The 13,839-nt window shown below is 35.6% G+C and overlaps 1 protein-coding gene across 1 annotated transcript in view; it reads left to right on the top strand.

Annotated features, from left to right (window-relative positions):
* Positions 1–13,839, top strand: part of LOC131851497 (low-density lipoprotein receptor-related protein 2) — a 360,567-nt gene that overhangs the window by 317,741 nt on the left and 28,987 nt on the right. Inside the window, exon 3 of the mRNA XM_059202003.1 lies at positions 5,659–5,790. Coding sequence (XP_059057986.1) covers positions 5,659–5,790 — 132 coding nt within the window. The remainder of the gene's footprint in view (positions 1–5,658; positions 5,791–13,839) is intronic.

Raw genomic sequence — 13,839 nt, 5'->3', positions numbered from 1 at the left:
TATAATGATTAAAGTTTAAAAAAGTATTAAATTCTTTCATATGTTTGTAAACCAATGAAAACGACACATGTGAACATGGCCTTCGTTGTACACTCGTATAAATTAACACCAATAATGGCGGAGTTATTAATTGCACGAATTATACCGTGTCAACAGCGCCTGGTACATGTACAGTCGGACTCGTGTACATCGTAATAAGAGGGGTCAATGACCTTTGATAGGTTAAAAAAAATACCACGTCTAATTCATTACTGTTTAGTATGTAATTTTATAAAATAAAAATATATTGTTAACATACTATATTATATTATCAAATTATAACAAATTTGGGCCCTGAACCCCGGCCGACTGTGCTTCTGCCGGCGATATGTTGCCATCTCCTCTCCTTAAGAGGGGAGATGAGAATTTTTGTAGAATAATCATAATAATATTCTCAAGACAATTCACACAGCGCCATCTACACCCAAGTTAAGCTAGCTAAAGCTTGTGTACTATGGATACTAGATAACTGATACAAGTACATAGATATTTTTTTCGTAAATACATACATTATACATAGAAACACCCAGACAATCATACTCATATACAAATGTTTGTGCCGTGCAAGGAATCGAGCCCGCGTCCATCGGAAGTAAAACGGTGTGCTAGACCGCTAGATCACCGAGGCAATAATTAAAATACCATCCTAATCATCTGGATGAATGGCGGTCCTCCACAGTGCGGTTTTCTAGAAACTTTTTACCACACACAACCACATTGTGGAATCACCTTCCAGCAATGGTATTTCCGAACCGATACGATATGGAAAAGTAGCCCAAGTTACTTCTTATAACCTTATATTAGATATCTGCCATTTCAGAGATTAATTAACAAGAGCAAACACACAGATAAACAGAAAGACAAACAATAATTTATAAAATTACTTTTTTGATGTAAGTAGCTTATATACCTATACATTTTTTTATTTTTTTTATTTTTCATTTTAACAAATTAACAGCTTTTAAAAAGGTGTTATATATATATTAAAGTTTACTGCCTATCTATCATATTATTGTCCGTTGTGTAATTTATGAAGCCGAATGTACCCTGCGTAGCCATAGCACCCCTTCCCGCGCGTAATTAGGTGCGGGTTCGAATTTGTACAATTTCTCACTACGGTTTGTAAACACACCTGTACTACAATATATTTAGACTGCCTCGGTGGTAAACACACCGCTTTACCGCCGATGGTCGCGGGTTCGATTCCTCGCAGGGTACAAACATTTGTATTGATGAGTATGATTGTTTGTATCGGTCTGGGTGTTTTCTATGTATAATATATATTTATGTATGATTCGATGTATAGGTATCAGTTGTCTAGTACCCATAACACAAGCTCTAACTAGCTTAACTCTAGATGGCGCTGTATGAATTGTCCTGAGATTATCATTATTATAATCATATTAAGATAAAGTCCCTAAATAGATCGAAAATTAAAGAAAAACCTTATAATATTTGTTGTACATACCCGAGCAAACCCGGTGCCGTCGCTAGTTATACTAATACATTGTCTGCATTGTCAGTGCAGTTCTGTTTACATATCCCATTCACGGCACGTCTGCAACTCGACACTGTACAACGTCATGAGTTTACAAGTCATTCTATTCTATTATTAGATACTAAATAATACACGCGACTTCGTCTGTACCACACAAACGTCTATATACATGAACTACGGTTTTTTTTCGGACTCTAATGCTGTCGGCCGCAGCTGGCCTTTACAGCTTCACCGGATGATAGGGGGCGAGTGCAGATGGCACTCCAAACCAAGGAAGGACTTATGGAGCGGCTGAAGGCCAGCTCCTGCCTGACGGATACGACTTTAGTCTGAGGGCACAAGGGACTTTTTTAATCTTTTTTCTGATAGATTGAGTACAGACCCTAGCAGTTTGTTGTAACACCTTACGCAGTTTCTGTAAAACAAATTACTAATTTTCGTCAAACGGCACTTAGGTAAAGTTAGTTATGTTTAAACTTTCGTGTTTAATATACATTATTTATATTATTAACCGGGTCTTAACACGAATAATTTTATGGCAAATCAGGGTATTTACCTCTCTCGACGTTTCGACTAGGTTGCACTAGCCGTGGTCACGATCTGACTGGAGTAACAGCGATGTCAATGTAGATAGGTGACAGCAGTTCTTTCATCTACCGTCATTAGATTGTTCAACGAAAGTTCGCAACACAGCACTCACGATATCCACACTTATCGACTGTTGATGCTACTGCTGCTGTACTACTTAGGTAAAGTTAAAGGTAACTTCAAATATCGCGTATAGCACAGTAGACCGTGAATAGACAGGTTATAATTTCAGCCGGACCGCGAATGTCCCGCCTTACCTGGCTTTGTTGCACACGAGAAATGATAGTGCAATTTTTCACGGCGTCTAGATTTCCCGAAGCGCGCTCAAATGGGCGACTAAGCTCAGAAAAATAGGCTTAATGTCATGTCACCTGTCAAATGAGGGGTGGGGGTGAAGCTCGACACACACTGGTGTAGGGCGGGCGGGGATGTGTGGTGTGTGTTATGTGGATTAAATATTTTGAAGGCCTCATTGGTCTAGCGGGTAATAACACCGCTTCACTTCCGATGGTCGCGGTTTCGATTCCTCGCATGATGCAAATATTTATATCATCATCATCATCATCATCATCATCATCGCAGCCCGGAAGACGTCCACTGCTGGACATAGGCCTCCCCCAAAGATCTCCACGACGATCGGTCCTGCGCTGCTCGCATCCAATGCCTTCCAGCGATCTTGACCAGATCGTCGGTCCACCTAGCTGGAGGCCTTCCCACGCTGCGTCTTCCGGTCCGTGGTCGCCACTCGAGGACTTTACTGCCCCAACGGCCATCTGTCCTACGAGCTATGTGCCCTGCCCATTACCACTTCAGAGTCGCAATTCTTCGGGCTATGTCGGTCACTCTGGTTCTTCTGCGGATCTCCCCATTTCTGATTCGATCACGCAGAGTAACTCCGAGCATAACCCTCTCCATTGCCCTCTGAGTGACTCTGAGCTTGTTGATGGGGCCCATAGTTAGCGACCACGTCTCTGTTCCGTAAGTCATCACTGGCAACACACATTGGTCAATCATCAGAAATACATGTGTGTATTTCTAAAAAAATCTAAGTATTTATATCAGTTGTCTAGTACCCATAACACAAGCTCTACTTACAGTGAGAATAGATAGCACTGTGTTAATTGACTAGGGTTATTTTTTAAATAATGTATTACAAACTATATTTACATAGTATAAAATAAAGTCGTTTCCGCGATCTATTCGCTTATATCTTTTAAATTATGCAACACATTTTAATGCAGTTTTCAGCAATAGATAGAGTGATTCTCTGATGATTTATATGTATAATACATGTATGTTATAGTATAGAATAAGCGCTGAAATTTTCAGATTTGTAATGCATCTGTGCGGAACCGGTACGGGTCTCATCACAAATTTCGATTGTTACATTGCTCCGGCGATGGATGCTGGACCGATTTGAAGAAATATTTTACTCTTAAAATACTACATTATCCTTGATGAATATAGGTGATAGGATATTTTCAAAACGTTGTATTGTTATAGAAATAACACGTTAAACACCGCATGCCCACCAGTGGGTCAGTCCGCAACGAAAGTGAATTTATACATTGGGATGATCCCAATGCGTAAATTCACTTACGTTGCGGCCGTGGGCACTTTAATTGAGATAAATCTAGCAGTTAAATAATGTCTAACTCAAATTGTTGTACACTAGAAACATATTTAAAACTATCTGTACCCGCTACTTCGTCCGAGTGGAATTTAACTTTATTTTTCTAAAATAAAAGTAGCCTAAGTTACTCGTTATTACATCAGCTACCTGCTGAAAAAAGTCCTGTCAAAATCGGTCCACCCATTTCAGGGATTAGCCGGAACAAACAGACAAACAGATAGACTGACAAAAAAATGTTATTTTGGTTTATGTATCGTATTTATATTCATATGCATGTATTAAAAAACGGTTAATTCAATATTACAAACAGACACTCCAATTTTATTTATATGTATAGATATAATATACGTAATTAACAATAAAAAAAATGCCACTCCCTATGTGAGAATTAAAATAACCGCAAAAAATAGAAAAAAATATATAGTTAGTTAATACATATTAATAAGGTAATAAAACACGATTATAAACTATTTACAATATAATCTAAACAATCACATCGCATACATTGTTTGTACGCACAAACACAACTTAGAAACCCTCTCGGTCCAACTATTGGGGCAGCGATGCGTAAATTCAATTTGCACCTCAGAAACCTCAATTATAGGGGACCCCACACACCGGGGACTGGCTCGAGGACCCTCGACAGATCACTGTGGTCCTCGTTGATTGATGGCTGACACTGATTGCAGGTCAAGAGCTTTTGAGAGCTTCCTTTATACTAATAACAATTGATTTCATGATGGGTTTCTGATTTGGTCGTAAGTCGATTATTACAGTAAATAAACAGTGAGTTAAGTGCGAGCTGGATTAGTATAAAAGGTTCTGAATGTTTCATTTTTTTATAGAATAGAAATACTCTTTATTTCAATCAATAAACTTAATATAAACACTTTTGAATAGTCATATTATCTTATTTTACCACTCATTCGGAACGCAGTATCACTACAAGAAGAATGAGTAAGAAACTTGCGTGTTGCTCTTTTAAATAAATACATATTAACTAGGAGGAGGCATGCGATAATCAATATAGAAGCTACGCACTCAGAGTTATCAGATAATATTGTGAAGACTACGAATTTTATGTTTATTAATAACATTTACAAACTCTTCATTTTTATATATCACTTTCTTTGTAATATAAGTTTATTACAAAGAAACTTTTTATACGACATTTATCCATATTCTTTTTTCAGACAAATATTTTCAAAGATTTTGTGACGGGACAATTATAGTTGATATATTATCAGTATTACTATTAAATAAAGGCAAAATTATTACCATCACTGTGATCGCCGTATCAATGTAACTTTGACTGTTGAACTTGCTTTTACTTCCACAATACAGACTTTTTGATTTTGACTACTGATTAGACTTTTTGCTCTTGCAAAAGCAAAGCCTCATCAGTAGTCGAAATATATGCTGGTGGTTCACTCACACTCAATTTATAATGGTTGTAAACATGTATAACATTTATTTGAAAGGAATACGAGATGAGTTTCTTGTCAGTTCTTCTCATCTCGAAATCATTCCGAACTGACGGTAGAGATATCATAAGAGTCTGTAATAGACCGACATGAATGAAGATATTTTGAATTTTAAATTTAATTTGAAAAATAAATTCAAAGTAGTTATTACATAGTATAAAACAAAGTCGCTGTCGCTGTCTGTCCCTATGTATGCTTAAATCTTTAAAACTACGCAACGGATTTTGAAGCGGTTTTTTTTAATAGATAGTGTGATTCAAGAGGAAGGTTTATATGTATAATACATGTACACCCGGGCGAATACGGGGCGAGTAGCTACTCGCCTAACTAGCTGTTAACCATATAATAATAATAATTTATACCAATATTGTTGAGATTAAGATGGTTCAATAAAACGTTACATTTATTGTCCACAGCGCCACCAGACTGCGAGGCAGGCCAGTTGACGTGCGGACAGTACGTGTGGAACAAGACCTACTGTCTACCACCACACTACCGCTGCGACATGCACATAGACTGCGTGGACGGCACCGACGAGGCGGAATGCAGTAAGTACCATTTTTTTTCGGACTACTCTAATGCTATTGGCCGCAGCTGGCCTTTACAGCTTCACCGGACGATAGCGGGCGAGTGCAGATGGCACTCGCCCGCTATTGTCCGGTGTCCGCTATCGTCCGGTGTCCGTTATCGTCCGGTGTCCGCTATCGTCCGGTGTCCGCTATCGTCCGGTGTCCGCTATCGTCCGGTGTCCGCTATCGTCCGGTGTCCGCTATCGTCCGGTGTCCGCTATCCAAACCAAGGAAGGACTTATGGAGCGGCTGAAGGCCAACTCCCGCCTGACGGATACGACTTTAGTCTGAGGGCTTGAGTTCTTCGGCTCAGGCCGTCATAATATCGATCCCCGTTGAAATGAACGAGGGATCGATTGGAGTATAGATGGCGCTTTGTGAGTTGTTCTGAGGTTATTATTATTATTATTATAAAAAAAAAGCCAGATCACTGTCTGTACATTAACGTAACTTCCTAGTGGTAAGAGAATAATCGTAATCGGTTCAGTAGATACATATTTAACATCTACAATCTCATAAAATTTACTGCTTTATCATGAAGTGAAATAGAAATAGTAATAGAAATAATCTTTATTCAAATAAACTCATTACAAGCACTTTTGAATAGTCATATTTTGATTCTACCACTCATTCGGAATGCAGATTCATCACAAGAAGAATGAGCAAGAAACTTGTGTGTTGCTCTTTTTAATAGAAGTATAGATGATATACTATTCTTAAACTTAATATCAGCCAGTACAATTGAATAAACTTTATGTTCTTGCTAGCTGACCCGCACAGCTTCGTCTGCGTTTCATTTCCCCACTTTTGCAATATTGTTCATTGCAGCTCCGCTCCTATTGGTCGTAGCGGAATGTTATATAGCTTAAAGCCTTCCATGACAAATGGACTATCACAAAAAGATATTTTCAATTCTAACCAGTAGGTTCTGAGATTTGCGTGTTCAAACAAACAACGTTTTCAGCTTTATATATAACTAGCTGTACAAGCGACTTCGTCCGCGTGGAATTTAACTTGATCTTTCAAAAATAAAAGTAGCCTAAGTTACTCCTTACTATTTCAGCTACCTGCCAAAAAATCCCATCAAAATCGCCATTACAGAGATTAACCGGAACAAATTGACAGACAAGAGAAAAATCGTAAAAAATGATATTTTAGTGTATGTACCGTGTTTATATTCATATGCATGTAATAAAAACGGTTATTACAATATTACAAACAGACACTCCAATTTTATTTATATGTATAAATGTAGGTTGTCAGGTTGTGTACACTGATTAAATTTTTTGTTCTTTGCGATAGCATATGCTGGTGGTCACTCTATTCTCCCAAATTTGAATTTTAATAACTGTATTTATCATAAACATGTTCCACTATTATTTGAAAAAAAATACGAGCTGAGTTTCTTGTCAGTTCTTCTCATCTCGATATCATTCCGAACTGACGGTAGATTTGACATATCATAAGAGTCTGTAATAGACCTACATGAATAAAGATATTTTGAATTTGAATTTGAATTTGAAAGTAGTTTTAAATACATTCCCATACTTCTCGCTGAAAATCAAATTCGCATCGGAATAACATTAGAAGTTAGAACTAGTTTGTGTCCTGCGCATTCGTTTAACAACCTGCACGCGTTTGAATCCATTACTGAACTCGACGTTTCAGAGTTTAGGAGAGCAGTTTGAACGATGGTCTGTTGAGTATCTGAACTGTTCTGTTCTGTTATATATTCAATATTTTTTCTATTTGAGTATTTAATTGAATTAGTGCTAATCGGTGGTTTGTATTCATACACTTAAACTTAAAAATGTAAAGTAATAATAAAATTATTTAAAAGAGCAACACGCAAGTTTCTTGCTCGTTCTTCTTGTGATGAGACAGCTTTCCAAACGAGCGGTAGATTAAAAAATGTAATGACTATTCAAAAGTGCTTCAATGTAGGTTTATTTGAATAAATGATTTTCTATTCTATTCTATTCTATTCTATTCTTGTTCGTTTTCATTCCAAGAAATATTGTAGCTGACCCCGCAAAATGTGTTTTAACCTATATATTACTATATATATAATATAAATAATCGCTAAAAATAGGGGTTAATGTAATAACTCTTACATTATGATAAAAATCCCTTAATAAAGACCTAAATTTTCGCCCGTCTATGTCTACATCTCGTTTTAATACTACATTATAAATAGGGGTTAATGGTCCCTAATTATTTTAGATAAAAATAAAAATTGGCTGAAAATCTGGGGCTATATGTATATTGCCCTAAGTTTTCGCCCGTCTACGTTACATCATACGCTACGTCTACCTCTCGTTTTAATACCACATTATAAATAAAAAAAAGTCAAAAAAATTAAAAACAATGTTAGGTCGACAACCCTTATCACTTAGGGGTATGAAAAATAAATTAAGTTTAAATTTAAAAAATAACAAAATTCTTTCTTGGGGGATGCCTACATCATAGTAGCTTTATGCATGCAAAGTCTCCGCCCGATCGGTTTAAAATTGACAAAGTTTCATACAAATTTTTATCCCCTATTTTATCCCCTTTGTGGTAGAATTAATCAAAATCCTTTCTTAGCGGATGCCTACGTCATAACATCTACCTGCATACCAAATTTCAGCCCGATCCGTCCAGTGGTTTGGGCTGTGCGTTGATAGATCACTATGTCAGTCACCTTTGAGTTATATTTTTTTAAGACTAGCTGTGCCCGCGTCCTCGTCCATGTGTTCTTGTGACCTCGACCAGACAAAGAATAGATATTCAATAATCTAAGTCAAAAAGGCAAATAAAATGAGGTATTTTCCATACAAACTTCAATCCCGTTTAGGTAAAAATTTTTACCGCTTTATGGGTAACATTTTTACAAACTTTGATTGTCATATTTATTAGTATTTAATCAACAGCCTCAAAAATAGGTTTCGAGCTTCTAGCTTCAAAAATGACTCAGTCAGCGAATTAACATCATATTTCTGAACCAGCGACTGCATCATACCGCATGGCCGTGAAACCTTATTTTCTATTATTTTTCGCAATTTCGCAAACACTACATTGTTAATTTAGATGTTATGCTAAAAAACCAGCGCTTCGAATATTGCGTCCTATTTCTTTAAGAGACGATTTGCAAATGAAACGTTAGACCAAACAAGTTAGATCTTCCGCGCCGCTGAGTTACAAGTGGCGATGGTCGGCGGCCCCTCAGGATGGGGTCCAATATAATTTGGCGTGGAGTGGGGAAACTTCCAACAAGTGGGCAAGTTTTAATGGTGTGGAAATTGCGTTTTTGTTTGCCGCTCGTATCACTGATGTCATGTAAATCTGTTGTCCCTACACTTCGCGGATGAAGCTAGAACTTCGTTTGGTGTACTTAACTCTTTTATATAACTTCTACAAATTGTGTTTTGAGGGCCCATTGTTTATCACAAAGGTATTGTAGGAAACAGAACATCTGTTGGATTTATTTTTAGGACAGTACTAGGATTATTTACTGCAAGGATTGTTTAAAAGAGCAACGCACAAGTTTCTTGCTTGTTCTTCTTTTGATGAGACAGCTTCCCGAATGAGTGGTAGATTAAAAACAAATTGTTATAACTATTCAAAAGTGCTTAAATTAAGTTTACATATTTGAATAAATGATTTTCTATTCTATTCTATTGAACAATCTACTCGCCCATCTATTTTTCATCCCCCTAAATGTTAGGGGTAGTCCACCCCTAAATTTTATTTTTTAGACAACATTTTTAGTTTCTATTTTTTTATGATACAACATACAAAAATACATACAATCCTAAATTTTCACCCTTCTATCATTAACCCCTGTTTTTTTATAGCGTTATTAATTTATATGGCAAAACAACGTTTGCTGGGACAGCTAGTAGCAGTATAAAAGAAGAACTCAGTACACTGTCTGTCGCCCCAACGATTCGTTTCATAAGATTGCATCGGTTGCTCCCAAGCGGTTCAGAGATGTGCGCCAACTGATTTGTTCCAATGTTTGCCGATTTTGTTACCTTTAGCCCAGCGTGTACAATGGATCCGGGATCCCTGATGACAACAAGGCGAGAAAAGTGATAAGGACCGGAAAAAGGGTTCAATTCTAACACCTCTCAAGATTCGCTTGATTTATGCGGAAGTTTTCGTTTAACGCGTCTCACGCCGAGCACTGGCAGATTTCGCGGAGTTTAATTTATCGATTGCTTTTATAATCTTCTAATTCTAAAACAAGAACATTATTATTATGATTATTTATAGATAAGTTGATAGAAGCCTATTACTCACTAAACGATTACTTGAATGACGAGCGTGCATGGCAATAGTTGTTCATGCACGGGATTTTCATTTAATGTTAGACATAGACACCTATATAAATATACATTGTAAATAAACTGGCTTTTAATAAAAATGAGTAAAATATTCAATTGAGTTTCTTGCCAGTTCCTCTCAATTGGATCTATACACTGAGCTGTGATTGTAGGAAAAAAATAAAAATGTAATATAAAAACAATTACGTTCATAAGCTGCTAAAATGTTCTATTTTGCGGGTGAATAATACGATGTTGTTGGTCCAGACGATGTATATTACAGATGATAATATACTGACAACATGTACATAGAAATAATGATCTTATATACTAAATGACAATAGGAAAATGTAAGGTGGGGTGACACAGTTTAGATACAGCAGTGCTTAGTACACAATATTGAATTTGTCTTCTAGACATTATTAAATGCAATTATTATTTTGATGTACCTATATACCTGTGTCCCTTACCTACATGAATAAATGATTTTTGTATTTAAATTAGATACAGATAGAACAGTTAGATAGATATATATATCGTTTATTTGTTTGTTACTAATCACACACAACATGTTCATAAAAATACCCACTACATAATACGACGTAAGATTTACAACTTTGTGTTATTATGTGTGATCTGTAGCGATACAAAAAGGTCGAAGCTCAGCGTGGAACATTGTTCAGGGAACAAAACACAGATTTTCAGCTTCAACCCATTTGAGAGTACGTGAAAATAAATTTACTGTTTACACTACATCTAACAGTTCTTGGTCCTCTGCTTGCTTCCAAAGCCCTCCTCTAACCTTTTCCATTCTGTTCTATTCTGGAATACTACTATTACTATGCAACATATATTTTACTAGAAATAGAAATCATTTTTATTCAAATAAACTTAATATAAGCACTTTTGAATAGTCAAGTTTTTTATTCTACCGCTTATTCGGAATGCAGTTTCATCACAAGAAGAATAAGCAAGAAACTTGAATGTTGCTCTTTTAAATAAATATTGATTTAATTATATTTAATTAATAACAATGGCATGCGACAATCAACATAGAAACCGCTACGTTCTACGTTCTACCGCTTCTGTTCACTACTATCAAGTTGTCTATCAAGTTCAAACTTAGTTTCACTGAACGTCGCGTATAATATATCTGGGTACGGTTAATTAGGTATTCATAATACTGTAACAGTAATCTCTCAAATAGTTAACACCATATCTAGAGTATATACCACATAGTTAAATGTACAGCAAACCAGCTATTAACCCGTGTTTTCGTCGGCAGGGAAAAATTACATTTTGTTAATTAGTTCTAAATTGAAAGTACCCTTAGTTAATCCTTATAATATTAGATATCTGCGAGTAAGTCCCGTCAATATCGGTCCAGCCGTTGCAGTAATTAAATTGTCGGGGTTATTACAAAGATATAATAATACAGTTAGTGATGCTATGTATTATCTTATATATAAAATTCTCGTGTCACAGTTTTCGTTCCCATACTCCTCCTAAACGGCTTGACCGATTCTTATGAAATTTTGTGAACGTATTGAGTAGGTGTGAGAATCGGCCAACATCTATTTTTCATCCCCCTAAATGTTAGGGGTAGTCCACCCCTAATTTTTTTTTTATTTTAAGGCAAAACAACGTTTGCCGGGACAGCTAGTAACATATATGCAGTTCCATAAGAATTTTATATATCACAAAAGTACCAAAGAGGTGTTATAATATTAGATACAGCATTGTATTAAACCTATGCCTGTAATGATAGTTGTGTATATAAATAAGGATAATACGAATAAATACATGTAGTCTATATATATATATAACTCAAAGGTGACTGACATAGTGATCTATCAAAGCACAGCCCAAACCACTGGACGGATCGAGCTGAGATTTGGCATGCAAGTAGATGTTATGACGTAGGCATCCACTGAGAAAGGATTTTGATTAATTCTGCCCCCAAGGGGATAAAATAGGGGAAGAAAGTTTGTATGAAACTTTGTCAATTTTAAACCGATCGGGCTGAGACTGCATGCATAAACCTACTATGACGTAGGCATCCCCTAAAAAAGGATTTTAATAAATTCCACCCCTAAGGGGATAAATTAACGCGAGCGAAGCCGCGGTCAAAAGCCAGTTCATATTATAAACTCTAAATTTTGTGAGTATAGATAAATGAATGTTTGTTACTCTTTCAATGAAACTTTACAGTCATATCAGCTTACTAGCTGTGCCGCAATTTCACCCGCATGAAATATATAACCTATTTGTTATTCTGATGTATAAGCTATATTACTGTAAAGTATCATCAAAATCCGTTCAGTAGTTTTTGCGTGAAAGAGTAACAAACATCCATACTCACAAACTTTCGGGTTTATAATATTAATTAATTAAGATACATAAGATACATAATAACACATAGGCTATTTTGCTAGTAATTTATGTGTTTATGATTGTGTAATATACCCCTAAGAATGAATAGAATAGAATAGAAAATCATTTATTCATATAAACTTAATTTAAGCACTTTTGAATAGTGATAACAATTTGAAAAATATAGAAAAGTATCATATATCCTTACTAGTCCTTACTCCTTACTAATATTATAAATGCGAAAGTAACTCTGTCTGTCTGTTTGTCTGTCTCGCTTTCACGCCAAAACTACTGACCGATTGAAATGAAATTTGGCACGCAGATAGTCTAGATGCCGAGGAAATGTCCTTCCTCGGCATCTAGACTACTTATTATATACTATCTAGGCTACTTTTTAATGCGAAAATAGGGTTGTAAGGGGTTGAAAATGAAATGCAAGGTTATCTTTATGGGGTTGAATATATCGGACACTTATTATAATACTGGCTTAACTCAAAAATTTAAAATTTTGGAAAAACCACTTTATAGCAGTAGTATTAAAGTATAATTTCAATTTTTTATTTCTGAATTACACCAGTATTGTATAAGCAGCTATATATCGCACATCCCGTGTAAAAAGGCCGCAACTACACTTGCGTCAAAAATGTTTTATTACATAAATAAAGGGAGCTTCACGGTTTACACCTTCTGTCAAAATCTCATGAAGCTATCGACAAAAATGAAGGAATAAATGCAAAAATACTAAAATTTTGCGACTTTAGAAAACATAAAATTCCAGCATAAAATAGAGGTATGCGTATTTGCATTTATTCGCTTTACAATTATCCCGCTCATAAAGTCATAATTGTATTTACGTAAATTTTAAAAGAAGATTTACAAAAAAATGTTTAAAGCAAATATACTTAAATACTTGTTCCTATATCTTACAATCTAGGACTATTGTGTAATTCTAATTACTTACTTCTTCTACGAAACTTTTAGCTGACAGTTTATGTGTGATTATTGTTACATACTTTTCCCCCAGCAAAACTTCACAATGCGTAAAGTGTAGTTGTAGTTACTTCTTTATTACACGTAACATTTCATACCTGATGTTGGGTAATTTTGAATACAGCATGTATTTACAAGAAAAAAAAATTAAGAATATGTCCCATGTAATTAAAATTAAGTAAAAAAATAAACTATTTTTAGCTAATTGTATAAGCTGACGGGCACCAATGATGGATGATAGGAAGAGCAGAAGATCAGATGAATTTGTCAGGAATAGTAATAATAAATGATAGAAAAATCGATCTCCTTTTAGACATTTACCATAGCAGAGCGAATTGATAGAAGTGTATATAAAAAC

The sequence above is a fragment of the Achroia grisella genome, unplaced genomic scaffold, assembly GCF_030625045.1.
Source record: "Achroia grisella isolate CSIRO2021 unplaced genomic scaffold, CSIRO_AGI_Agris_v1 utg784, whole genome shotgun sequence".
Classification (NCBI taxonomy): Eukaryota; Metazoa; Arthropoda; class Insecta; order Lepidoptera; family Pyralidae; genus Achroia; species Achroia grisella.
This window is presented reverse-complemented; position numbering and strand designations above follow the sequence as displayed.